The sequence below is a fragment of the Bufo gargarizans genome, unplaced genomic scaffold (genome assembly GCF_014858855.1).
Source record: "Bufo gargarizans isolate SCDJY-AF-19 unplaced genomic scaffold, ASM1485885v1 original_scaffold_1895_pilon, whole genome shotgun sequence".
Classification (NCBI taxonomy): domain Eukaryota; kingdom Metazoa; phylum Chordata; class Amphibia; order Anura; family Bufonidae; genus Bufo; species Bufo gargarizans.
The window spans coordinates 452-27,828 of NW_025334560.1; the positions used below are offsets into that span (position 1 = coordinate 452).

General features: G+C 48.3%; 1 protein-coding gene across 3 annotated transcripts; it reads left to right on the plus strand.

Annotated features, from left to right (window-relative positions):
• The first annotated feature begins 2,097 nt into the window (after window positions 1-2,097).
• Window positions 2,098-27,243, plus strand: LOXL3 (lysyl oxidase like 3). 3 transcript variants are annotated; one of them, XM_044274620.1, is made up of 9 exons: window positions 2,098-2,250; window positions 15,823-15,990; window positions 18,161-18,316; window positions 18,661-18,820; window positions 19,019-19,262; window positions 19,559-19,674; window positions 20,039-20,175; window positions 20,275-20,386; window positions 25,602-27,243. In XM_044274620.1, the coding sequence occupies exons 1-9, from the start codon at window positions 2,098-2,100 to the stop codon at window positions 25,673-25,675; spliced, it is 1,320 nt and encodes a 439-aa protein (XP_044130555.1). In that variant the 3' UTR covers window positions 25,676-27,243. The 3 variants fall into 3 exon arrangements, with proteins under 3 accessions (XP_044130555.1, XP_044130553.1, XP_044130554.1); XM_044274618.1 differs by lacking the exon at window positions 18,161-18,316; XM_044274619.1 differs by lacking the exon at window positions 15,823-15,990 and having other exon boundaries at window positions 2,100-2,250.
• The last annotated feature ends 134 nt before the right edge of the window (window positions 27,244-27,377 follow it).

A 27,377-nucleotide genomic window follows, 5' to 3' on the forward strand; every position in this document is an offset into this window, starting at 1 on the left:
TGAGGTATTTACATCCCGATCAGGTGAACGGTGCAGGAATTACAGCAGTTGCATCTGTGCCTCCCACTTGTTAAGGGACCAGAAGTAATGGGACAGAATAATAATCATAAATCAAACTTTCACTTTTTAATACTTGGTTACAAATCCTTTGCAGTCAATTACAGCCTGAAGTCTGGAACGCATAGACATCTCCAGACGCTGGTCTCATCCCTGGTGATGCTCTGCCCGGCCTCTACTGCCACTGTCTTCAGGTCCTGCTTGTTCTTGGGGCATTTTCCCTTCAGTTTTGTCTTCAGCAAGTGAAATGCTCAATCGGATTCAGGTCCAGATAATATTGCCCGAAACCCTTCAGAATTCATCCTGCTGCTTTTGTCAGCAGTCACATCATCAATAAATACAAGAGAAGCAGTTCCATTGGCCGCCATACATGCCCACGCCATGACACTGCCACCACCATGCTTCACTGATGAGGTGGTATGCTTAGGACCATGAGCAGCTCCTTTCCTTCTCCATACTCTTCTCTTCCCATCACTCTGGTACACGTTGATCTTGGTCTCATCCGTCCATAGGATGTTGACCCAGAACTGTGAAGGCTTTTCTAGATGTCGTTTGGCAAACTCTAATCTGGCCTTCCTGGTTTTGAGGCCACCAATGGTTTCCATCTTGTGGTGAACCCTCTGTATTCACTCTGAAGTCTTCTCCTGATTGGTGACTTTGACACACATACACCTACCTCCTGGAGAGTGTTCTTGATCTGACCAACTGTTGTGAAGGGCGTTTTCTTCACCAGGGAAAGAATTCTTCGCTCATCCACTGCAGTTGTTTTCCGTGGTCTTCCGGGTCTTTTGGTGTTGCTGAGCTCACCGGTGCGTTCCTTCTTTATAAGAATGTTCCAAACAGTTGTTTTGGCCGCGCCTAATGTTTTTGCCATCTCTCTGATGGGTTTGTGGTGTTTTTCAGCCTAATGATGGCTTCACTGATAGTGACCGCTCTTTGGATCTCATCTTAAGAGTTGACAGCAACAGATTCCAAATGCAGATATCAGACTGGAAATGACCCCTGGACCTTGTATCTGCTGATTGTAATTGGGATAATGAGGGAATAACACACAGCGGCCATGGGACAGCCGAGAAGACAATTGTCCTATTACTTCTGGTCCCTAACAAGTGGGAGGCACAGATGTAACTGCTGTAATTCCTGCACCGTTCACCTGATCTGGATGTAAATCCCTCAGATTACAGCTGACAGTCTGCAGGTAGAGCTGACAGTCTGCAGGTAGAGCTGACAGTCTGCGGGTAAAGCTGACAGTCTGCGGGTAAAGCTGACAGTCTGCGGGTAAAGCTGACAGTCTGCGGGTAAAGCTGACAGTCTGCGGGTACAGCTGACAGTCTGCGGGTACAGCTGACAGTCTGCGGGTAAGGCTGACAGTCTGCGGGTAAGGCTGACAGTCTGCGGGTAAGGCTGACAGTCTGCGGGTAAAGCTGACAGTCTGCGGGTAAAGCTGACAGTCTGCGGGTACAGCTGACAGTCTGCGGGTACAGCTGACAGTCTGCGGGTACAGCTGACACTCTGCGGGTAAAGCTGACACTCTGCGGGTAAAGCTGACACTCTGCGGGTAAAGCTGACACTCTGCGGGTAAAGCTGACACTCTGCGGGTAAAGCTGACACTCTGCAGGTAAGGCTGACAGTCTGCAGGTACAGCTGACAGTCTGCAGGTAAGGCTGACAGTCTGCCGGTAAAGCTGACAGTCTGCAGGTACAGCTGACAGTCTGCGGGTAAAGCTGACAGTCTGCAGGTACAGCTGACAGTCTGCGGGGAAAGCTGACAGTCTGCAGGTAAAGCTGACAGTCTGCGGGTACAGCTGACAGTCTGCAGGTAAAGCTGACAGTCTGCAGGTAAAGCAAATCTTGTCCGTTTCATTTCAAATCCATTGTGGTGGTGTATAGAGCCAAAAATGTTACAATTGTGTCAATGTCCCAATATTTATGGACCTGACTGTAGTACTGCCAACATGTTTTTTCTATTAGTATTGAATTTAAAAAATACCCTGTCTATGGAAGCGCCCTTTTTAATGGCGATTGTTCCTCTTGGACAGGTATGGGCTCCATTCACATGAATGAGGTGAAGTGCACCGGGCACGAGCAGTCCATCTTGGACTGTCAATACAAGAACATCACAGAAGAGGACTGCAAGCACAGCGAGGACGCTGCCGTCAGGTGCAACATCCCATACATGGGCTACGAGAAGACGGTCAGTATGCCACCTCTGCGCACTGCCAGGCCATGTAGTGGCATGATGAGGGGTGTGTGGAGCACTACATGACGGGTGGATGAGATGAACGCTGTTATGGTGGTGGCCTCTGTGTCCTGCAGACAGTTCAGTGCACACGCGGGGCAAATACTACAGTATGAATGAGACGGCTTGTGGAATAATCGCAGGGATCTGCAGTCACTGGGCCATCCTCGGGACCTCAGCCCTCCACCTAGTGTCCACATGGCTGCAGTCCTTAACTGACCTTCATATAGTTCCTGTGATCCAAGATATTCCTGAGCTTCATACAGTCAGTGTGATCCCACATATTCCTGAGCTTCATACAGTCCGTGTGATCCCACATATTCCTGAGCTTCATACAGTCTGTGTGATTCCAGATATTCCTGAGCTTCATACAGTCCGTGTGATCCCACATATTCCTGATCTTCATACAGTCCGTGTGATTCCAGATATTCCTGAGCTTCATACAGTTCGTGTGATCCCACATATTGCCCGAGCTTCATACAGTTCGTGTGATCCCACATATTCCTCAGCTTCATACAGTCCGTGTAATCCCAGATATTCCTGAGCTTCATACAGTCCGTGTGATCCCACATATTCCTGAGCTTCATACAGTTCGTGTGATCCCAGATATTCCTGAGCTTCATACAGTCCGTGTGATCCCAGATATTCCCTGAGCTTCATACAGTCTGTGTGATCCCAGATATTCCTGAGCTTCATACAGTCCGTGTGATCCCAGATATTCCTGAGCTTCATACAGTCCGTGTGATCCCACATATTCCTCAGCTTCATACAGTCCGTGTGATCCCAGATGTTCCTGAGCTTCATACAGTCCGTGTGATCCCACATATTGCCCGAGCTTCATACAGTCCGTGTGATCCCACATATTGCCCGAGCTTCATACAGCCCCATGTGATCCCAGATATTCCTGAGCTTCATACAGTCCGTGTTTTCCCAGATATTCCTCAGCTTCATACAGTTCGTGTGATCCCACATATTCCTGAGCTTCATACAGTTCGTGTGATCCCACATATTCCTGATCTTCATACAGTCTGTGTGATTCCAGATATTCCTGAGCTTCATACAGTTCGTGTGATCCCACATATTCCTCAGCTTCATACAGTCCGTGTAATCCCAGATATTCCTGAGCTTCATACAGTCCGTGTGATCCCACATATTCCTGAGCTTCATACAGTTCGTGTGATCCCAGATATTCCTGAGCTTCATACAGTCCGTGTGATCCCAGATATTCCCTGAGCTTCATACAGTCTGTGTGATCCCAGATATTCCTGAGCTTCATACAGTCCGTGTGATCCCAGATATTCCTGAGCTTCATACAGTCCGTGTGATCCCACATATTCCTCAGCTTCATACAGTCCGTGTAATCCCAGATATTCCCTGAGCTTCATACAGTCTGTGTGATCCCAGATATTCCTGAGCTTCATACAGTCCGTGTAATCTCAGATATTCCTGAGCTTCATACAGTCTGTGTGATCCCAGATATTCCCTGAGCTTCATACAGTCCGTGTGATCCCACATATTCCTCAGCTTCATACAGTCCGTGTAATCCCAGATATTCCTGAGCTTCATACAGTCCGTGTGATCCCACATATTCTCTGAGCTTCATACAGTCCGTGTGATCCCAGATATTCCTGAGCTTCATACAGTCCGTGTGATCCCAGATATTCCCTGAGCTTCATACAGTCCGTGTGATCCCAGATATTCCCTGAGCTTCATACAGTCCGTATGATCCCAGATATTCCCTGAGCTTCATACAGTCCGTGTGATCCCACATATTCCTGAGCTTCATACAGTCCGTGTGATCCCACATATTTCCTGATCTTCATACAGTCCGTGTGATCCCACATATTCCTCAGCTTCATACAGTCCGTGTAATCCCACATATTCCCTGAGCTTCATACAGTCCGTGTGATCCCAGATATTCCCTGAGCTTCAGTCCGTGTGATCCCAGATATTCCCTGAGCTTCATACAGTCTGTGTGATCCCAGATATTCCCTGAGCTTCATACAGTCCGTGTAATCCCAGATATTCCTGAGCTTCATACAGTCCGTGTGATCCCACATATTCCTCAGCTTCATACAGTCCGTGTAATCCCAGATATTCCTGAGCTTCATACAGTCCGTGTGATCCCACATATTCCCTGAGCTTCATACAGTCTGTGTAATCCCAGATATTCCAGAGCTTCATACAGTCCGTCTGATCCCACATATTCCTGATCTTCATACAGTCCGTATGATCCCAGATATTCCTGAGCTTCATACAGTCCGTGTGATCCCACATATTCCTGATCTTCATACAGTCCCATGTGATCCCACATATTCCTCAGCTTCATACAGTCCGTGTGATCCCAGATATTCCTGAGCTTCATACAGTCCGTGTGATCCCACATATTCCTGATCTTCATACAGTCCCATGTGATCCCACATATTCCTCAGCTTCATACAGTCCGTGTGATCCCAGATATTCCTCAGCTTCATACAGTCCGTGTGATCCCACATATTCCTGAGCTTCATACAGTCTGTGTGATCCCAGATATTCCCTGAGCTTCATACAGTCCGTGTGATCCCACATATTCCTCAGCTTCATACAGTCCGTGTAATCCCAGATATTCCTCAGCTTCATACAGTCCGTGTGATCCCACATATTCCTCAGCTTCATACAGTCTGTGTGATCCCACATATTCCCTGAGCTTCATACAGTCCGTGTGATCCCACATATTCCTCAGCTTCATACAGTCTGTGTAATCCCACATATTCCTGAGCTTCATACAGTCCGTGTAATCCCAGATATTCCTGAGCTTCATACAGTCCGTGTGATCCCACATATTCCTGAGCTTCATACAGTCCGTGTGATCCCAGATATTCCCTGAGCTTCATACAGTCCGTGTAATCCCAGATATTCCTGAGCTTCATACAGTCCGTGTGATCCCAGATATTCCTGAGCTTCATACAGTCCGTGTGATCCCACATATTGCCCGAGCTTCATACAGTCCGTGTGATCCCAGATATTCCTGAGCTTCATAAAGTCTGTGTGATCCCAGATATTCCTGAGCTTCATACAGTCCGTGTGATCCCAGATATTCCTGAGCTTCATACAGTCCGTGTGATCCCACATATTGCCCGAGCTTCATACAGCCCCATGTGATCCCAGATATTCCTGAGCTTCATACAGTCCGTGTGATCCCACATATTCCCTTAGTTTCATACAGTCCCTGTTATCCCAGATATTCCTGAGCTTCATACAGTCCGTGTGATCCCACATAGTCCCTGAGCTTCATACAGTCCGTGTGATCCCACATATTCTCTGAGCTTCATACAGTCTGTGTGATCCCACATATTCCTGAGCTTCATACAGTCCGTGTTATCCCAGATATTCCTCAGCTTCATACAGTCCGTGTGATCCCACATATTCCCTGAGCTTCATACAGTCCGTGTGATCCCACATATTCCCTGAGCTTCATACAGTCCGTGTGATCCCACATATTCCTGAGCTTCATACAGTCCGTGTTATCCCAGATATTCCTCAGCTTCATACAGTCCGTGTGATCCCACATATTCCCTGAGCTTCATAGAGTCCGTGTGATCCCACATATTCCCTCGGCTTCATACAGTCCGTGTGATCCCACATATTCTCTGAGCTTCATACAGTCCGTGTGATCCCACATATTCTCTGAGCTTCATACAGTCCGTGTGATCCCACATATTCTCTGAGCTTCATACAGTCCGTGTGATCCCACATATTCCTGAGCTTCATACAGTCCGTGTGATCCCACATATTGCCTGAGCTTCATACAGTCCGTGTGATCCCACATATTGCCTGAGCTTCATACAGTCCGTGTGATCCCACATATTCCTGAGCTTCATACAGTCCGTGTGATCCTAGATATTCCTGAGCTTCATACAGTCCCGTGTGATCCCAGATATTCCTGAGCTTCATACAGTCCGTCTGATCCCACATATTCACTGAGCTTCATACAGTCCGTCTGATCCCACATATTCTCTGAGCTTCATACAGTCCGTGTGATCCCACATATTTCTGAGCTTCATACAGTCCGTGTGATCCCACATATTTCTGAGCTTCATACAGTCCGTGTGATCCCACATATTCCTCAGCTTCATACAGTCCGTGTGATCCCACATATTCCTGAGCTTCATACAGTCCGTGTGATCCCAGATATTCCTCAGCTTCATACAGTCCATGTGATCCCACATATTCCCTGAGCTTCATACAGTCCGTGTGATCCCACATATTCCCTCGGCTTCATACAGTCAGTGTGATCCCACATATTCCCTCGGCTTCATACAATCCGTGTGATCCCACATATTCCTCAGCTTCATAGAGTCTGTGTGATCCCACATATTGCCTGAGCTTCATACAGTCCGTGTGATCCCACATATTCCTGAGCTTCATACAGTCCGTGTGATCCCATATATTCCATTGGCTTCATACAGTCCGTGTGATCCCACATATTCCCTGAGCTTCATACAGTCCGTGTGATCCCAAATATTCCTCAGCTTAATACAGTCCTTGTGATCCCACATATTCCCTGATCTTCATACAGTCCGTGTGATGCCACATATTCTCTGATCTTCATACAGTCCGTGTGATCCCAAATATTCCTCAGCTTAATACAGTCCTTGTGATCCCACATATTGCCTGAGCTTCATACAGTCCGTGTGATCCCACATATTCACTGAGTCTCTGACCGTACAATATCTCTAAACTTTCTCCAGTCTCTGACCGTACACTCTCTCTGATCTTCCTCCAGTCTCTGACCGTACACTCTCTCTGATCTTCCTCCAGTCTCTGACCGTACACTCTCTCTGATCTTCCTCCAGTCTGACCGTACACTCTCTCTGATCTTCCTCCAGTCTCTGACCGTACAATCTCTCTGATCTTCCTCCAGTCTTTGACTGTACAATCTCTCTGATCTTCCTCCAGTCTGACCGTACACTCTCTCTGATCTTCCTCCAGTCTGACCGTACACTCTCTCTGATCTTCCTCCAGTCTGACCGTACACTCTCTCTGATCTTCCTCCAGTCTCTGACCGTACACTCTCTCTGATCTTCCTCCAGTCTGACCGTACACTCTCTCTGATCTTCCTCCAGTCTCTGACCGTACAATCTCTCTGATCTTCCTACAGTCTCTGACCGTACAAACCCTCTGATCTTCCTCCAGTCTCTGACCGTACAATCTCTCTAAGCGTCATAGACTCCCCACGTGACCCCAGAATTTTCATACAGTCCACATAGCCCCAGGATTTCCCTGAGCTTCATACATCTCCATGATCCCAGAATTTCTGTAAGCTTTATACCGCCACTGTGGCCCCATACACTAGAGCTGTCAGGATCTACATGACTAACCCTAACCTATGGTGTATCCTCCCAAATCGTTGTGTTCCCCATTGTTCAGTGCAGGAATGGTAAATGCATGGATATTCTGCTGCTTTCCGCTCTGCGGTCAGCTGATGACATCATCACGGTAGATTATAACTATGTGATGTAGAATACTTCCAGCAGTATCGACTGAGGAGTGAAAGCTTTATTGGCTGAACAACAGAAATCATACTGCAAGCCTCCTGAGGAACGGCCACGTCACGTATGTGACCTCCCTGTCATGTGACCTGGGTGAGACTACCAAGGGTCCATCTATTCCACACACTCAATCTCGCATGCCCCTCTACACCCGCCACGGATTGAACATAGATCACACCCCGACATGCTGCCATCTTTGACATTTAAAGTCACATACAAATTACTCAGGGGCTCATAGAAAACCCCACAGCGCCCCCCTCACGGGCAGGCCACACTGATAGCAAATACACGGCAACGCTAACCGCACCCGTATAATGGAGGTTACTGGGCTCGTTCAGGCCACAAGGCAAAACCATTAAAGATGTGCAGGACTTACAGAAATACATAGACGTATGTCCACACTAATGGATATCCTGGCCCCGACATGTTTTATTAACACATCATGCCGATCGTTCTAATACCAAATATGACCAGTGTAGGGGTCCCAGAAGGCGAGATGCTCCCTGCGATGCCCACATTACATGGAGCGCCATTATTACAGCGATAACATGTGCGTTATAGATCTATTCCCGCTGCTTTATCCGATGTCTGTAAATTCATCCTGGATCGTAGTTTCTGCACAGTCTCCCCATATGTAGAAGGTGTCCAAGTCTAGGAATGTAGACTCTCCTGAAGAAGGCTTGCAGTAGAATTTGGCTGGTCAGCCAGGTGTCACTCCCATAATACTGCCGGATTTATTATGGCTAACACCGCACTAGGCAATTTCTTTACGTTATTGTAGATTATATAAACCCTGGAGCTTTCATTACACAACACATTGATGCACTGGGTGCACCCCATCCCCACAATGCTGTGTACCCCACGCCTGTGGCGGCATCTGAGACCTGGATGTCAGAAAATATGAACTCGCTTCACATGACAGACTCCATTAGTGATGAAGAGACGATGGACGGCTGTCCACTCACTATCCTGACTGTTGACGTCAGCCTCGGCTGTCTCCAGATTGCGCTCTTATTCCTCAGCTTCCTCTCATTTTCTCCTTCTGGCCCCTGGCCCTGCTGCTGCTGCCAGCTTTCAGCCCCAGGAATTTGCTGGTACATATAATCGGCACAGAATTTAGTAATCCATCCACCTCATACAGGACGCGCAGACAGAAGCTTCTTGATTTACGTGCCAGCTCCTCCATACACGGACTTAGCATTTGTATTTACTTTGGATGGGAAGAGCTGGAAATTATAGAACAAGCTGCTGTCATCCCAGAACTTCCTGAATGGAACCTTTTCCCCCCCTTCTCCAGGTTACACGTAGCAGCAGAAATGAAAGATCTGCACTGAGACTAACAGCCCACAATCTGGAAGAACCACCCCAAGAGAGTTATGTAGCTGAGATCCCTGTACTCGTCCTTTTAGATACAGCTATGGTAGAACAAGGCTTCATCCAGAATAAAGCAGTCACCCTCCAGCAGACTCCATCCCTGTGCTCCATGATGAGTACAATGATGGTAGAACAAGGCTCCATCCAGAATAGAGCAGTCATCCTCCAGCAGACTCCATCTCTGTGCTCCACGATGAGTACAATGATGGTAGAACAAGACTCCATCCAGAATAAAGCAGTCACCCTCCAGCAGACTCCATCCCTGTGCTCCATGATGAGTACAAAGATGGTAGAACAAGGCTCCACCCAGAATAGAGCAGTCATCCTCCAGCAGACTCCATCCCTGTGCTCCACGATGAGTACAATGATGGTAGAACAAGACTCCACCCAGAATAGAGCAGTCATCCTCCAGCAGACTCCATCCCTGTGCTCCATGATGAGTACAATGATGGCTGAACAAGGCTCCATCCAGAATAAAGCAGTCATCCTCCAGCAGACTCCATCCCTGTGCTCCATGATGAGTACAATGATGGCTGAACAAGGCTCCATCCAGAATAAAGCAGTCATCCTCCAGCAGACTCCATCCCTGTGCTCCACGATGAGTACAATGATGGCAGAACAAGACTCCACCCAGAATAGAGCAGTCATCCTCCAGCAGACTCCATCTCTGTGCTCCACGATGAGTACAATGATGGCAGAACAAGACTCCATCCAGAATAAAGCAGTCATCCTCCAGCAGACTCCATCTCTGTGCTCCACGATGAGTACAATGATGGCAGAACAAGACTCCATCCAGAATAGAGCAGTCATCCTCCAGCAGACTCCATCCCTGTGCTCCACGATGAGTACAAAGATGGCAGAACAAGACTCCACCCAGAATAGAGCAGTCATCCTCCAGCAGACTCCATCTCTGTGCTCCACGATGAGTACAATGATGGCAGAACAAGACTCCATCCAGAATAAAGCAGTCATCCTCCAGCAGACTCCATCTCTGTGCTCCACGATGAGTACAATGATGGCAGAACAAGACTCCATCCAGAATAGAGCAGTCATCCTCCAGCAGACTCCATCCCTGTGCTCCACGATGAGTAAAAAGATGGCAGAACAAGACTCCACCCAGAATAGAGCAGTCATCCTCCAGCAGACTCCATCCCTGTGCTCCACGATGAGTACAAAGATGGTAGAATGAGACTCTATCCAAAATAAAGCAGTCATCCTCCAGCAGACTCCATCCCTGTGCTCCACCGATGAGTACAATGATGGCAGAACAAGGCTCCATCCAGAATAAAGCAGTCATCCTCCAGCAGACTCCATCCATGTGCTCCACGATGAGTACAATGATGGCAGAACAAGACTCCACCCAGAATAGAGCAGTCATCCTCCAGCAGACTCCATCCCTGTGCTCCACGATGAGTACAAAGATGGTAGAACGAGACTCTATCCAAAATAAAGCAGTCATCCTCCAGCAGACTCCATCCCTGTGCTCCACCGATGAGTACAATGATGGCAGAACAAGGCTCCATCCAGAATAAAGCAGTCATCCTCCAGCAGACTCCATCCATGTGCTCCACGATGAGTACAATGATGGCAGAACAAGACTCCACCCAGAATAGAGCAGTCATCCTCCAGCAGACTCCATCCCTGTGCTCCACGATGAGTACAAAGATGGTAGAACGAGACTCTATCCAAAATAAAGCAGTCATCCTCCAGCAGACTCCATCTCTGTGCTCCACGATGAGTACAATGATGGCAGAACAAGACTCCACCCAGAATAAAGCAGTCATCCTCCAGCAGACTCCATCTCTGTGCTCCACGATGAGTACAATGATGGCTGAACAAGGCTCCATCCAGAATAGAGCAGTCATCCTTCAGCAGACTCCATCTCTGTGCTCCACGATGAGTACAATGATGGCAGAACAAGGCTCCATCCAGAATAGAGCAGTCATCCTCCAGCAGACTCCATCCCTGTGCTCCACGATGAGTACAATGATGGCAGAACAAGGCTCCATCCAGAATAGAGCAGTCATCCTCCAGCAGACTCCATCCCTGTGCTCCACGATGAGTACAATGATGGCAGAACAAGACTCTATCCAAAATAAAGCAGTCATCCTCCAGCAGACTCCATCCCTGTGCTCCACCGATGAGTACAATGATGGCAGAACAAGACTCCATCCAGAATAGAGCAGTCATCCTCCAGCAGACTCCATCTCTGTGCTCCACGATGAGTACAAAGATGGTAGAACGAGGCTCTATCCAGAATAAAGCAGTCACCCTCCAGCAGACTCCATCCATGTGCTCCACGATGAGTACAATGATGGCAGAACAAGACTCCATCCAGAATAGAGCAGTCATCCTCCAGCAGACTCCATCTCTGTGCTCCACGATGAGTACAAAGATGGTAGAACGAGGCTCTATCCAGAATAAAGCAGTCATCCTCCAGCAGACTCCATCTCTGTGCTCCACGATGAGTACAATGATGGCAGAACAAGACTCCATCCAGAATAAAGCAGTCATCCTCCAGCAGACTCCATCCCTGTGCTCCACCGATGAGTACAATGATGGCTGAACAAGGCTCCATCCAGAATAAAGCAGTCATCCTCCAGCAGACTCCATCCATGTGCTCCACGATGAGTACAATGATGGCAGAACAAGACTCCATCCAGAATAGAGCAGTCATCCTCCAGCAGACTCCATCCCTGTGCTCCACCGATAAGTACATTGATGGCAGAACAAGGCTCCATCCAGAATAAAGCAGTCATCCTCCAGCAGACTCCATCTCTGTGCTCCACGATGAGTACAATGATGGCTGAACAAGGTTCCATCCAGAATAGAGCAGTCATCCTCCAGCAGACTCCATCCCTGTGCTCCACCGATGAGTACAAAGATGGCAGAACAAGACTCCATCCAGAATAAAGCAGTCATCCTCTGCGGTCTTCATGCAGCTCGATCCCTACTTCTTCATTAGTCGTACAGTTCCGTGTTGATGCAAATTTACATGTAGTATGTCCAGACCTAGAGCACAGGTTACAGAAGGGTCAGAGAGGTGTTGCCTATGGTCTCTACTCTGTGGTACCATCATGGTAGATGCTGTCCCATCTTCTGTTTGTGTCTTCTTGGTTATTTGTCAATTTTCCTCACTTTAGGGGAAAAAATTCCTTCCCGACTCCATTCAGGCCTCAGAATAACTCCCTGGATCAATGACCCCTCTCTAGTAGCTATAACCTATAATATTATTACACTCCAGAAATACATCCAGGCCCCTCCTGAACTCTTATAGTGAACTCACCATCACCACCTCCTCAGGCAGAGAGTTCCATAGTCTCACTGCTCTTACCGTAAAGAATCCATAGTCTCACTGCTCTTACAGTAAAGAGCCCATAGTCTCACTGCTCTTACAGTAAAGAGTCCATAGTCTCACTGCTCTTACAGTAAAGAGTCCATAGTCTCACCGCTCTTACAGTATAGAGTCCATAGTCTCACCGCTCTTACAGTATAGTCCATAGTCTCACCGCTCTTACAGTAAAAAGTCCATAGTCTCACCGCTCTTACAGTATAGAGTCCATAGTCTCACTGCTCTTACAGTATAGAGTCCACAGTCTCACTGCTCTTACAGTAAAGAGTCCATAGTCTCACTGCTCTTACAGTATAGAGTCCATAGTCTCACTGCTCTTACAGTATAGAGTCCATAGTCTCACTGCTCTTACAGTATAGAGTCCATAGTCTCACTGCTCTTACAGTATAGAGTCCATAGTGTCACCGCTCTTACAGTATAGAGTCCATAGTCTCACTGCTCTTACAGTAAAGAGTCCATAGTCTCACTGCTCTTACAGTAAAGAGTCCATAGTCTCACTGCTCTTACAGTATAGAGTCCATAGTCTCACTGCTCTTACAGTAAAGAGTCCATAGTCTCACTGCTCTTACAGTAAAGAGTCCATAGTCTCACCGCTCTTACAGTATAGAGTCCATAGTCTCACTGCTCTTACATTATAGAGTCCATAGTCTCACTGCTCTTACAGTAAAGAGTCCATAGTCTCACCGCTCTTACAGTATAGAGTCCCATAGTCTCACTGCTCTTACATTATAGAGTCCATAGTCTCACCGCTCTTACAGTATAGAGTCCATAGTGTCACCGCTCTTACAGTATAGAGTCCATAGTCTCACCGCTCTTACAGTAAAGAGTCCATAGTCTCACCGCTCTTACAGTAAAGAGTCCATAGTCTCACCGCTCTTACAGTATAGAGTCCATAGTCTCACCGCTCTTACAGTATAGAGTCCATAGTCTCACCGCTCTTACAGTATAGAGTCCATAGTCTCACTGCTCTTACAGTATAGAGTCCATAGTCTCACTGCTCTTACAGTATAGAGTCCATAGTCTCACTGCTCTTACAGTAAGAGTCCATAGTCTCACTGCTCTTACAGTAAGCATAGTCAATAGTCCTCACTGCTCCTGCTCTTACAGTATAGAGTCCATAGTCTCACTGCTCTTACAGTATAGAGTCCATAGTCTCACTGCTCTTACAGTATAGAGTCCATAGTCTCACTGCTCTTACAGTAAATAGTCCACAGTCTCACTGCTCTTACAGTATAGGTCCATAGTCTCACTGCTCTTACAGTATAGAGTCCATAGTCTCAACTGCTCTTACAGTAAAAGAGTCCATAGTCTCACTGCTCTTACAGTATAGAGTCCATAGTCTCACCGCTCTTACAGTAAAGAGTCCATAGTCTCACCGCTCTTACAGTATAGAGTCCATAGTCTCACTGCTCTTACAGTATAGAGTCCATAGTCTCACTGCTCTTACAGTATAGAGTCCATAGTCCTCACCGCTCTTACAGTAAAGAGTCCATAGTCCTCACTGCTCTTACAGTATAGAGTCCATAGTCTCACTGCTCTTACAGGTATAGAGTCCATAGTCTCACTGCTCTTACAGTAAGAGTCCATAGTCTCACTGCTCTTACAGTAAAGAGTCCATAGTCTCACTGCTCTTACAGTATAGAGTCCATAGTCTCACTGCTCTTACAGTATAGAGTCCATAGTCTCACTGCTCTTACAGTATAGAGTCCATAGTCTCACTGCTCTTACAGTATAGAGTCCATAGTCTCACTGCTCTTACAGTAAAGAATCCTCTTCTATGTTTGTGTAAGAATTGAGAAATTTTACACATTGATCAAAGAGGTTGTCAATGATAGGAAAAAATTGTCATCTGGTCCCCCACCAAAAGAGCACCAATTATGTTTGCAGGCTCTTACTGGTATTTCTGGGGAAAAACTAAAGCAGCCCATTCTGTGTCATCCCGGTGGACCCCTTTAGGTAACGGCCGATTCGATGACACTGTAGACGTGCAATGGATCGATAAGTCAGATGAACAGTCAAGAAAATTCTGTTGCCATTGTCCTAGAATTACATTGTGTTTGTGGCTGGAAGCTGACCATCATGGGACCATGTCATGGAGTTTCAGTATATGATAGAGAATAGAAGAACATGGACAGACCCAAGCTCCATCATCTGTATCCTGGCATCTTCTCCTTATGCCTCTCTCATTGTCCTGACACTACAAGCACCATTGGCACATGACACAATTGTGTGACAGAGAAAGTGTCAACCATACATTGTATGCAATAGGGCAGGCATGCTCAACCTGCGGCCCTCCAGCTGTTGCAAAACTACAACTCCCAGCATGCTCGAACAGCCTACAGCTATCAGCCTACAGCAGGGCATTGTGGGAGTTGTAGTTTTACAACAGCTGGAGGGCCGCAGGTTGAGCATGCCTGCAATAGGGGAACAGCGGAGGATTGATCAGGATCATTGAAGTTATGGATCCTTATTCTGTGTCTACACTAAGACGTAGAGGAGTGGGAGATGCTACTTTGTAGTGTAAGTCTGTACATCTTAGGACAGCTTCACCATCCTCAGCCCGTCCTGTGCACTCCCTAACTCCAGGCAATCTTGTCCAGTTGTCAGTGGCTATGTTGTACAGAGCTGAAATGGCTGGAGCACAGACCACAGAAAATAGAACTCCGCCAACAGTCCTCGTGGCCTTAAGAATCTTCTTGGCATCCATATTTATAGCATGTTGCGTACTGCTGACGGGTTTATGGCCTAGACGTCGCCGGTACACTACATGATTTTATCTGTTTCTAATATGGAAGCAAAATAAAGGTTCTTGAGGGTACAAGGACTGGTGGTGGAGTGCCATGTTCTGTACATTTGAGGACGCCCCATGTACAGTGTTCCATCTGTACACGTGTAGATGTGGAGAAGGTTACGGTGTATAGCACCCATGTAGGCCTAACACAAATGAGTGACAATGAGATTTGTGGCCCCACTATTAGGATACACAGTGGCCTGCATTGTGCCCACTATACTTTATGAAGCCGCACGCAGGCCGTGGTATGGTAGAAGTCTATTTGCTCATTAGAACCAGTTTGGCACACTAATAACCAATCTGGTCGCCCTGCTGTTCCCCATTAGTGATCTGTCCGTGTGGTCTCCTGTAAATAGTAGATATAGTAGGAGGAACAGTATGGTCTGGGCAGGAAAAACGTGACCCCAGAAGTCTTCAGACGTGTATCCTAACCTGATCTGTTATAATGACATGAAATATGGGATCCTTATTCCCCTCAGATCCGCCTGGCAGGGGGTCGGAGCCAGCAAGAGGGGCGGGTGGAGGTTTTGTGGGGCCCACGTGGAGAAGAGCGCTGGGGATTTGTTTGTGGAGAAGGCTGGGGAACCAGAGAGGCTGCAGTTGTCTGCCAACAGTTGGGTCTAGGATTTGTCAGCAGTGCCCTTCAGGTATGTATGAGGTCATGTGGTGTATAGGGCGATGGGTAGGGCCATACACAGGAGGGTAGTAGTCCTACAGATGCTGGATCACAGTCATGCTAGGTGAGCTCCCACATAAGAAGCCTCAGTAGTCCTATCCACCATGTCCCATCCACATATTTTCCCTGGGGTCAGGAGGAGATTTCTAGGGAGTGCAGTGACTGCCCACTTCTAACCAGGTGCTCCTCTCTAAACACTCAAAACTTTAGAGACCGATACAAATTTTGGTTTTCACAGCTGGTTTGCTGCTTCAGTGTTTTGGGCCATTTTTTGGCAGATGTTTCTGTGGTGCAGTTATAAACATTTCATAGGTTTTTAACTTTTTTGACAAGTAGTCAAGTTTCTGCAGACTCAATATTTCCTGTGTTGACCCTTCATTTTACCGACTCCTGCCGTTCGCCCTGGCATGCTAGATATCAACTCCTGACTGATATTAACCCATTTTTCCCTAGTCAGTGCTTGGAATTTATCACAATTTTTGCGGGTTTTCTTTGTTCACCTGTTTTTAAGGAGTGACCACAGATTCTCAATGGGATTGAGATTTGGGGAGTTTTCTGGCCATCAACCCAAAATGTTAATGTTTTGTTCACAGAGCCTCTTTTTCCTTGTGACATGGGGTCCGTCATGCTGGAAAAAGCATTTGTTATCACCCGATTGCTTGTGGATGGTTGGGAGACGTTGCTCCCAGAAGAGGTTTGGATCCCGTTCTTTATTCATGGCTCTTAGGTAAATTGTGAGTGAGCCTGCTGCTTCGGATAAGAAGAAACCCCACACATGAATGGCCTCATGATGCTTCACTGCAGGCATGACACAGGACTCGTGGTAGCACTCACCTTGTCTTCTCGAGGTGTCTCAGTCCCCGCAGTCCAGTCCTTGTACTTCCTGCAGAATGTCATTCTGTCCTTGATGGTTTTGCTTGCAGAGAAATGGCTTATTTTGTGTCCTTCTGGACACCAGATCATGCTCCAGATGACCTCACTGCTGCCATTTCTGAACAAGCTGCCCTGGTGATGACCCGATCCCACAGCTGAATCCTCTTTAGGAGACGCTCCTGACATTTGCTGAACTGTTTTTATCTCCCTGGAGCCTTCCTTCTTGAAGTTCTCGATGATCCGATACATGGTTGATATAGGTGCTATCTTACAAGCAGCAATGCCTCCCTGTGAAGCCTTTTTAAAGCAAAACAACTGATGGGTACACGTGTTTCTGTGGAGGTAACCATGGTTAATAGAAGAACACATTGATTTCAAGCATCCCCCTTTTTAAAGCAGTTCAGAGCGATATCAGCCGCCTTGTCCTCCTTAACACTTTCTTCTGAGCTAACGAGCAGATCACTGACATGATGTCAGCAGGTCATTTTGTGGCAGGGCTGGAAAATTGAGATTTTGTGATGAAGTTAATTTTCATGACAAGGAACAACTTTACAATTACTAGCAATGCATCTGATCGCTCCTCAGCAGCTGACTTGTGAAAGCCAAAATCTGTGTAGGCCTCAAAACTTTTAGCCAGGATTCTGGCCACTCACCTTAATGGCTTCCAATACCCTATGTACTGCTCAACATCAGGAAGATCCGGCAGAAGAGCACATCCTTATAGAGGATGCCTGTCATGGTCCACACCATCCTCGGAAGTGATTCTCAATAGTTTTAGTTGCACCTGCCATGTGGGGCTGGCTTTGGTCACGTATGTGCTCTGCTCTGTCGTGTTTGGTCATGTGGAGTCTGGGTGTGCTTGGTTTGGCTTTGGTCATGTATGTGCTGTCATGTTAAGCTTGGTCATGGGGAGTCTGTGTGCCGAGTTTGGCCTTGGTCATGTATGTGCTGTCATGTTAAGCTTGGTCATGGGGAGTCTGTGTGCTGAGTTTGGCTTTGGTCATATATGTGCTCTGCCATGTGCTTGTTATGGTGATCATTTATGGTTTTCCATCTTACCGCATGACTTACACAAATAAAACTGTCTTGTATGCCATCTCGGAGGTCTTCATGTCTTGCCTCACCTTTGCCTCATCTACATGTCTGCCACTGCTTTATGACTGACGCTGTGTGGAGCAGACTAATTTACATCCACTTCTCTGTCCTTGTCCGGCTCACATGTTGTTATTGCGTGTCATCGCTTGCTGCTCCTGGGCTGACCCTATCAGATACGCATTATCGGGGGGCGCACACAGTTTGAGGGTCGTGTGGAGGTGAAGTTTGGAAACTCTTGGGGCTACCTGTGCAGTGATGGCTGGACTACTAAAGAAGCAATGGTGGCATGTCGGCAGCTCGGTTTGGGTTACTCTCTGCATGCGGTGACGGTATGTACAGCGTAATCTCACGTAGGTGACACTAAAGAAATGGGACCACAAGACCATCTGGGTGGTGGGAGAAGACATTGTCCATGTTGCTCTAGAGCTGGACATGTATAATAATTACAGCTGGAGGTTCAGTTTTCCACCCTTCTTGGTCTTACACATGATGCCAGCAGTAATAGTAGATTTGGGCACAGCTGTATGCCCTCCTCATCACGTAGTGTAGTTGCATCTCTGCTCGTTGTGACCGTTCTAGGTAGTTCTCCTCAGACAGGATGGGATTTGTATCATCAGATGGTTTCTGGGCGTTTCTTCCGCTCTTGCTGTTATGTGTCACCCTTTCCATTTAGGAAACCTGGTATTGGGACGCCTCAAACGTGACGGAGATGATTCTGAGTGGAGTTCGTTGCAGCGGCACAGAGATGAATCTTCAGCAGTGCTCCCGCCACAAGACAGTCAGCTGCAAAAACACTGGCACCAGGCACGCGGCTGGAGTCATCTGTTCTGAGAGTAAGCATCTCCCCTAACCTCTCACATGATGGTCATTGCCTCCTCTACCTGCAGATGATGTAGCCTTCTGTGTTCTGGTGGGTTTTCTGGAGTCGTTGGGCACTAACCCAAAGCTCTGGTGGATGGAGGCTTCAATGATCAGACCCCAGTGTGAGCGTACTGAACCACCTCCATCTCTGTCCCGTCTGTAATCTGCAGGTGCCTCTGACCTCATCCTACACGCAAGCCTTGTCCAGGAGACTGCATATATTGAAGACCGTCCACTACATATGTTATACTGTGCAGCCGAAGAGAACTGCCTGTCCAGCACTGCCCGCCATGCCAACTGGCCTTACGGACACAGGCGGCTCCTCCGCTTCTCCTCCCAGATACACAATAACGGGCGAGCTGACTTTAGGCCCAAAGCTGGCAGACACTCCTGGGTGTGGCATGAGTGCCATGGGTAAGCCTTGTTTAGCTTTCATGCAGATATTTGGCTCCTCTTCAATGTCTTGTCTTAATGTGACTTCATAATTTGGGTAGAAAGTTTTTTTTTTTGGGGGGGGGAGAATCTGCTGCATCCTTATGTAGGTTGACAATATGGAATCTTTAAGAATTCTCTTCTCCATCCGTGAGAATTTGAATTGATTTGCTGCTAACTCTACCTTATGAATCTGTGCTACTGTCTGTAGATGGCCACCATGTGCAGTATAGGAGCGTATGCATTATATAGGAGCCTTGTATTTGTGTTCTCTGCAGGCACTACCACAGCATGGACATCTTCACTCACTACGACCTGCTGACACCCAATGGAACTAAAGTGGCTGAGGGCCACAAAGCAAGCTTCTGCCTGGAGGACTCTGAATGCCAAGAGTGTAAGTGCCAACTAGAAGACTGCCATCACAGGATAAGCCCAGCACGCGGCCAGGCTGACAAGACGTTGATCCATTTTATGCGGTTCCCATTGATTTATCAGACACTGTGACCATTATATGACACTCAGTGGTACACGCTCTATATGGGGGCTGCCCTGACACACACAGGTGTACAGTCTACATATGTCTTGTGTAGGGTCAGCTTAATAGATATTGACTAGTGTTGGACAACTTCTGCCACCACAGCTGGTTTCACCTGGGACCTCTGATGGCAGAAGTTGAAGTTAATGTCATAATTGCTGACTCTCTTGGAGGAGACATCTCAGACTCTGTGCACTGCGCTCACCCTGCACTCTCTTTGCAGTGGTCAGTAAGAGGTATGAATGTGCCAACTTCGGAGAGCAGGGCATCACCGTAGGATGTTGGGATTTGTATCGTCATGACATTGACTGCCAATGGATCGATATAACTGACGTGAAGCCAGGGAACTACATTCTTCAGGTAAGCGCTCTCATCATCTTCTGTGCAGGAAGTGTCCCTCTAGGGTGGGCCACTGGACAGGCCGTCTAGGAATACTCATCCCTCTTTCTCTGTTATAAGGTTGTCATTAATCCCAATTTTGAAGTGGCCGAGAGCGACTTCACCAACAATGCCATGAAATGTAACTGCAAATACGACGGGCACCGAATCTGGATACACAACTGTCATATAGGTGAGCAGATCACTGACATCATGTCAGCAGGTCATTTTGTGGCAGGGCTGGAAATTGAGATTTTGTGATGAAGTTAATTTTCATGACAAGGAACAACTTTACAATTACTAGCAATGCATCTGATCGCTCCTCAGCAGCTGACTTGTGAAAGCCAAAGCCTGTGTAGGCCTCTCACCTTAATGGCTTCCAATACCCTATGTACTGCTCAACATCAGGAAGATCCGGCAGAAGAGCACATCCTTATAGAGGATGCCTGTCATGGTCCACACCATCCTCGGAAATGATTCTCATCAGTTTTAGTCATATAACCTACATGGAAGCAGTGAGATGATTAGTTGTGATGGGTAAAACCTCAGCTTCGCTCTCCATATACACAGTCGAGATTACAAAGGTGGAGTAGTGAGAGACCCACCGTCAGCGAGACGCTGCTCAGCATCCGACTCCTCACAGTAACTGATCTCGGGAGATATTCTAAGCGCGGTCTCGCCCTCAGGCCAATGCTGCAGACACGTTACACCCTACAAGTCTAAACCGCTTCCACAACCATCTGACACCATAAGGCCGCTGGCGCACACATTTTTTATTTCTCGTGCTTTTTTCCATTGGGGGACACAGACCATGGGTATAGCTTAGAGGTATTAGTAGGAGGGACACTATGCAAATGAAAGAGCTCCTCCTCCTCGGGCTATACCCCCAGACTCCACCAGGAGGAACTCAGTCTTTGCTTAGTGTCTGGTGAAGGAGGTTGACACTCTCTGATTCTACTCCTTTTTGTTATTTTTATTCTAGATGGGGACACAGGTCGGCATGGCGCCTTCCTGGTCCCCCGTGGAGTGCCCGCCGCCGTCTTTGGGACGTTGCCTGGCTGCCTCCATTTCCCCCCAAGAAGATAAGTGGATCCGGGCTCGACCTGTTAGCTCCGGCATCCCACCAGCTGCTGGGACGCCTGCTGCCTACCCTCCTCCAGAGCACTGTTCTCCTGGATTGGAGTCAGAAGTCTGAAGAGGCGCATCCCTGCTGGTCTGGACATCGAGGGAGCATGCTGAGCAGATAAGTGTTGCCCAATCCCTCCCCCTCCCTCTGTGTCTATTTGTCTGTGGCTACCTGGGTGAACTTGAAGAAGGATCCTGATGGGGCACTTTCTTCATGGCATCTCTTCCCCCTTAAACTGTGGGCTTCAGCGCTTCTCTCGTCGGGCCTTGGCTGCTGCGCTCCCTCAGCGCCCGCCGGCAGGCCGCTCCTCCACGTGGTGTTTGTTTAAATCACGCGCGCGCTTATTTCCGCGCGCGTGCGCTTATTTCCGCGCATATTTTCGCGCGTGCGCTTATTTTCGCGCATATTTTCGCGCGTGCGCTTATTTTCGCGCGTGCGCTTATTTTCGCGCGTGCGCTTATTTTCGCGCATATTTTCGCGCGTGCGCTTATTTTCGCGCATATTTTTGCGCGCGCGCTTATTTTTCGCGCGCTTTTTTCGCGCCATAATGACGCGTTCGGGGAGGCGGAGCCTCGGCATGCCGCTCTGACTCTCCTTACACCGGAGACTCTGTTTGCTCATGGCCGTGCAGCTCCTCATCACTCTACTCCGTTTTGTGCCAGGCAAGCTGGTAGCTCAGTGGTACTGCTGCTGCTGCCCCATGTCCAGGCTTTCTGAGTTCAAAGCCCCTTTCAGCCTTCAAAAATTGTTTATATTATTCTAGATGGGGACACAGGTCGGCATGGCGCCTTCCTGGTCCCCCGTGGAATGCCCGCTGCCGTCCTTGGACGCTGCCTGGCTGCCTCCATTGCCCCCCAAAGAAGACAAGTGGATCCGGGCTCGACCTGCAGCTCCGGTATCCCACCAGCTACTGGGTCTCCTGCTGCCACCCTCCACCAGAACACTGCACTCCTGGACAAGGAGTCAGAAGCCTGATGAGGTGTATCCCTGCTGGTCCTGGAGTCGAGGGAGAAGTTCTGCAGGAGAAGTTCTGCAGGAGCAGATAAGTATTACCTGCATCCCTGCCTTACCCCCCTCCTCCACCCCTCCTCCACGTCCCTGGGGGCCTGCGGTCCCCGCTTGGGCATCTGCCATGTCCAGCGCGGCCGCTAAATTGGTCTTAGTCGCCAAGGCAACCATGTCCTTTAATCCTGTGGCGCTAACGACTCCATCTCTCTCAGTGGTCCCCACAGTGGGTGACTGACTACGAAGAGGCAGCGTGAGCGGCAGCATCCCACCTCGGATGTCTCCGTCTCTCCACCCCCCTCACCTCGCCGGTGGCGCTTGCGGACTGCTCTTCCCCCTCCCTAGGGAGAGTAATCCGAAGGAGAATTATCCGGCTCGGACGAGCCAGGTCCTTTTTGGACTATAGGGCATTTTCAAATCCTGTGACGCCAACCACCTCTCTAAGTGGTTTTCCACAGAAGACGCCCGACTACTAACAGGGAGCGTGAGCAGCAGCATCCCTCCTCGGATGGCTCTGGCTCTGCATTCCAGGAGTGGACAACTGGACAGCGGACTATCTAAGCCACAACACGGTGGATCCAAGCGGGTGGTCTCTGCATCCAGAAGGGTTCGAGGAAATCTGCCACAGATGGGACCGTCCGGATGTGGACTTAATGGCGTCCGGGTTCAACAACAAGATCCCAGTGGTCCTGGCTCGCGCCCGAGATCCGGAGGCGTACGGATGGATGCGCAGGTGTCTCCGTGGCAGGACTTCAGCCTCCTCTGTTTTCCTCTCCTACCAAAGGGTCTACGCCAGTTCGAGGCGGAAGGGACTCCGACCGTTCTCATCACCCCAGAGTGGCCTCGCCGCGCGTGGTTTTTTCGGACGTGGCTCGGTTGCTGGCGGACGCCCCATGGCCTCTTCCCGACGGACAGGACCTACTGTCTCAGGGCCCGTTCTTCCACCGGAATTTGCGGTCTCTTCGTTTACCGGCGTGACTGTTGAAACCGCCATCCTGATAAAGATGGGGTTCTCGGATTCAGTGGTTAGGACCATGATCAGTCCGGGGAAGTCTTCTTCCTCCCGGATTTACTATCGTACCTGGATGGCCTTCCTATCCTTTTTTGAGGGTTCGGGGTTCCCTCCCCTTCGGTTTTCCATCTTGATGGTACTGTCTTTTCTTCAGTCTGGGCTTGTGCAGGGACTGTCGCTTAGTTCCCTGTAAGGTCAGGTTTCGGCGCGGGCCGTCAGAGGTCCCTTGCTCTTAAGGGTCCGGTGGTGACCTTTCTTCGGGGGTGGCGCATTCGGTTCCCCGTATGTTCCCCCTTTGTCTCCTTGGGATCTCAATTTGGTTCTGCGCGCTCTGCAGTCGGCCCCCTTCGAGCCTTTGAGGAGGGTCTCTCTGACTGTTCTCATCTGGACTTCCTTGTGACCATAGCTTCTGATACAGCTACATAGCGTAGTGATTAAAGTTCTGGGCTATTATGCAGTGGCTGTGAGTTCACGTCCCATCACGAGCTTTTAAGTCAGACTGGTGTCGGAGCTGGCCGCTCTTTCCTGTCAGGAGCCTTTCTGGTTTTCCACCAGGATTAAGTTGTGCTCCGTCCAGTCCCCTTCTTTTTGCCCAGGGTGGTCTCTCCCTTCCGCCTTGATGAGGATCTTGTCCTGCCTTCCTTTTGTCCTTCTCCGGCTAACCCCAAGGAATGCACTCTGCATTCCCTGGATGTTGTACGGGTCCTGGAGGTGTGTCTCGCGGCTACTGCTTCCGTCCGCCGTTCTTGGCGCTCTGGATCTGCTTGGCTATTTCCGCGGCTTGTCACGCTTGTGGTGGAGTTCCCCCGGCTAGAATTGCCGTTCTCTCCATTGGGGCGGAGGGGGCTTCCTGGGCAAGACGCAGTCGTGCCTCTGCGTCTCAGCTGTGTACGGCGGCCACCTGGTCGTCCTTGCATACCTTTGCAAATTTTTGTCAGTTGCATTCACTGGCTTCGGCTGATGCGGCTTTGGCCGCAGGGTTTTGCAGGCTGTGGTTCCTGTTTGACCGTTGGGGCGTTCCTCCTGGCGGTGCTGGTATTTTTTCCCACCCCATGGACTGCTTTTGGACGTCCCATGGTCTGTGTCCCCCAATGGAAAAAAGCACGAGAAAAGGAGATTTTTGTGAAACTCACCTGTAAAATCTTTTTCTCGTCTTTTCCATTGGGGGACACAGCTCCCACCCATTATTCCTGTTGCAGGAGGGGTCTTTAGTTCAGTTTTTCTGTTTCTGGTTGGACCTTATGGCTTGGTCCGATGGTTTCCATGATTTTTTCTTGCTCCTTCTCCTACTGCTTGTGCAACGCCTGAGTTCCTCCTGGTGGAGTCTGGGGGTATAGCCCGAGGAGGAGGAGCTCTTTCATTTGCATAGTGTCCCTCCTACTAATACCTCTAAGCTATACCCATGGTCTGTGTCCCCCAATGGAAAAGACGAGAAAAAGATTTTACAGGTGAGTTTCACAAAAATCTCCTTTTTTTTTCATTCCATATACGGAAACGTTCATTTCAATGGATCGCAAAAAAAAAAAAACACAAAAACGGAAGGTACTCCGTATGCCTTCCATTTCCGTTCAAAGATAGAACATATCCTATTATTGTCCGCATAACGGACAAGGATCGGACTGTTCTATCAGGGGCCAGCTGTTCCATTCCACAAAAAAAGGAATGCACACGGACATCATCCGTATTATTTGTGGATCCGTTTTTTGCGGACCGCAAAATACTAAAAAAGCCATATAGGCTAAGGCCTCTTGCACACAACCGTATGCATTTTGTAGTCTGCAAAAAACATCCACAAAAAATACAGATGACATTCGTGTGCAATCCATTTTTTTTTGCAGAATGGAACAGCCGGCCCCTGATAGAACAGTCCGATCCTTGTCCGTAATGCAGACAATTATAGGACATGTTCTATCTTTTTTGCAGAACAGAAATACGGAAACGGAATGCACATGGAGCACCTTCCGTTTTGTTTGTTTATTTGCGGACCGATTGAAATTAATAGTTCCGTAAAAAAAAAAAACGGACATGGAATGAAAATACGTTTGTGTGCATGAGGCCTAGGTCAGATCATCAGAGAAAACATTCCCCTGCAGGGGACAGCTAAAAGACACTTCATCCCACTGACGAGGGTCCTGACCATAGAGCACCCACATGCTGACTCCTGTAGATCGGTAAAGTGTGGGTACAGACCCCATGACGGCAGTATAACACCCTGCCACCAGCTAACTCTTGTGTGACTCCATGTTGCATCTTGTCTTGTTTCAGGCGACGCACTCAGTGAAGAAGCTAACAAGCGGTTTGAACAGTATAGGGGACAGCTCAACAACCAGATCCTTTAACGCCACCATGAAAGTTCCTTCACCTCTTGCAAGCATCATCCAAGAATCCTCAACATGGTCATTTACAGGAGGTGATGTGGGTGTCCATTACCTGGTGTCATCTCACATACTATCCACGCACTGGCGGCTCGGTGCTGGATCAGCCATCATACTTTGTGTTTGTGTACTCATCTCTTGGTGCTAAGCTGAGTTGTTTATATTGAGGTGCACAAGATGGGATGTAAGGTACCACCACACTACATCAAATCAGCTGCTTCTGATATCAACCCAAAAGCCAGCGAGGAGGCTGTGAACTGTACTCTGAAGTTCCTTCAGTGTCTTTAAACAACCCATTTACTAAAGATGTACCGACATGTTCACATATAGCCATTACTTGTGTCCTCTACATTCTATGGGTGCTACTAACATACAAGTCTTCTGCTCGTCCTACGAGGTTTACATTCTGTCACACAATGGGCTGCTCCCACAAATCTATGGTTATTTTTGCTATTAAAAGTTGTGGGTTTTTCTCCTAAATTCTTCCATATTGAATTGGTAACTGCGGCAAATTACCAAAAATGGCCAATTGCAGTCAGAGGTATCAGGCACTACATAATATACGCGGCAGGACAGTGACTATCCATACACTATAATACTCCTGTCCTCAGGGCCCACCTGCCGATCAGGATTTGAGAATATCCCACAGAATGAATAACTGGTCAGTCCTGATGCATGGGCACTAAATTGTATCACCTTCTCAATACTAAGGAAATCCAGAAAACACGACCACCAGGTGGGCCCTGAGGACCACCGCTATACTACACATGGATGTCAGCACTGTTCTTATATACCATGCCTAAGCCCAGACTCTGTATTATACACCAGAACACTACTCACTATATAATAGACACTGCTCTCTATACAAGCCCAGGCATAGCCTGGAATCCCCGCACGTAGAGGACTTCCACAAATCAGAGAAGTGACAGCAATGTTTAATGGCGGAACGTTCTGCTTTATGAGACCTCAGATCTCAAACATGACAGGAAATCATTATGATTAATGGTGTTCTTCCAGATCAAGTAGAGGAAGACATTCTGGAACCAGCTGGCGCCAGACCTTTGCTGGATGTAAATTACAAGTGTAAAAATGTAAATGTTTCTGAGAGACATGAAAAGAACTTGGCCCCAAGTAGAGAGCTGCCAGGTATGTTGGTGCAAGGGACGAGGAAACTCCAAGATGGAAGAGGAGCCTGGAGTGCACAGAAGATGATGGCTGTTCCTGGTCAGCTGTGGGTAAAATGTGGAGGGAGTATAAAGAAAATGGGAAGGATATAAACAGAAAAACTGGTAGCATGAGGATGAAATCAGAGCATCAGGACAGAAAGATGTACAACCAAAGAAATGAGTGAAAAGAGAGAAAATTGGAAGAGAGAGAGTGCAAGAGCATTTATCTATGGAAAAGACAAACAAAAAAGACACACCTAAACCGGAGAAAAACAAGGCGAGGGCGGTATCCACACCTAAACCGGAGAAAAACAAGGCGAGGGCGGTATCCACACCTAAACCGGAGAAAACAAGGCGAGGGCGGTATCCACACCTAAACCGGAGAAAACAAGGCGAGGGTGGTATCCACACCTAAACCGGAGAAAACAAGGCGAGGGCGGTATCCACCCCTAAACCGGAGAAAACAAGGCGAGGGCGGTATCCACCCCTAAACCGGAGAA

Coding starts and splice junctions, on each gene's coding strand:
- LOXL3 (XM_044274620.1), top strand. CDS start 2,098: ATGGGCTCCATTCACATGAATGAGGTGAAGTGCACCGGGCACGAGCAG. Junction 2,251..15,822: donor ACATGGGCTACGAGAAGACG/GTCAGTATGCCA, acceptor TATTCCCCTCAG/ATCCGCCTGGCAGGGGGTCG. Junction 20,387..25,601: donor GATACACAACTGTCATATAG/GTGAGCAGATCA, acceptor GTCTTGTTTCAG/GCGACGCACTCAGTGAAGAA.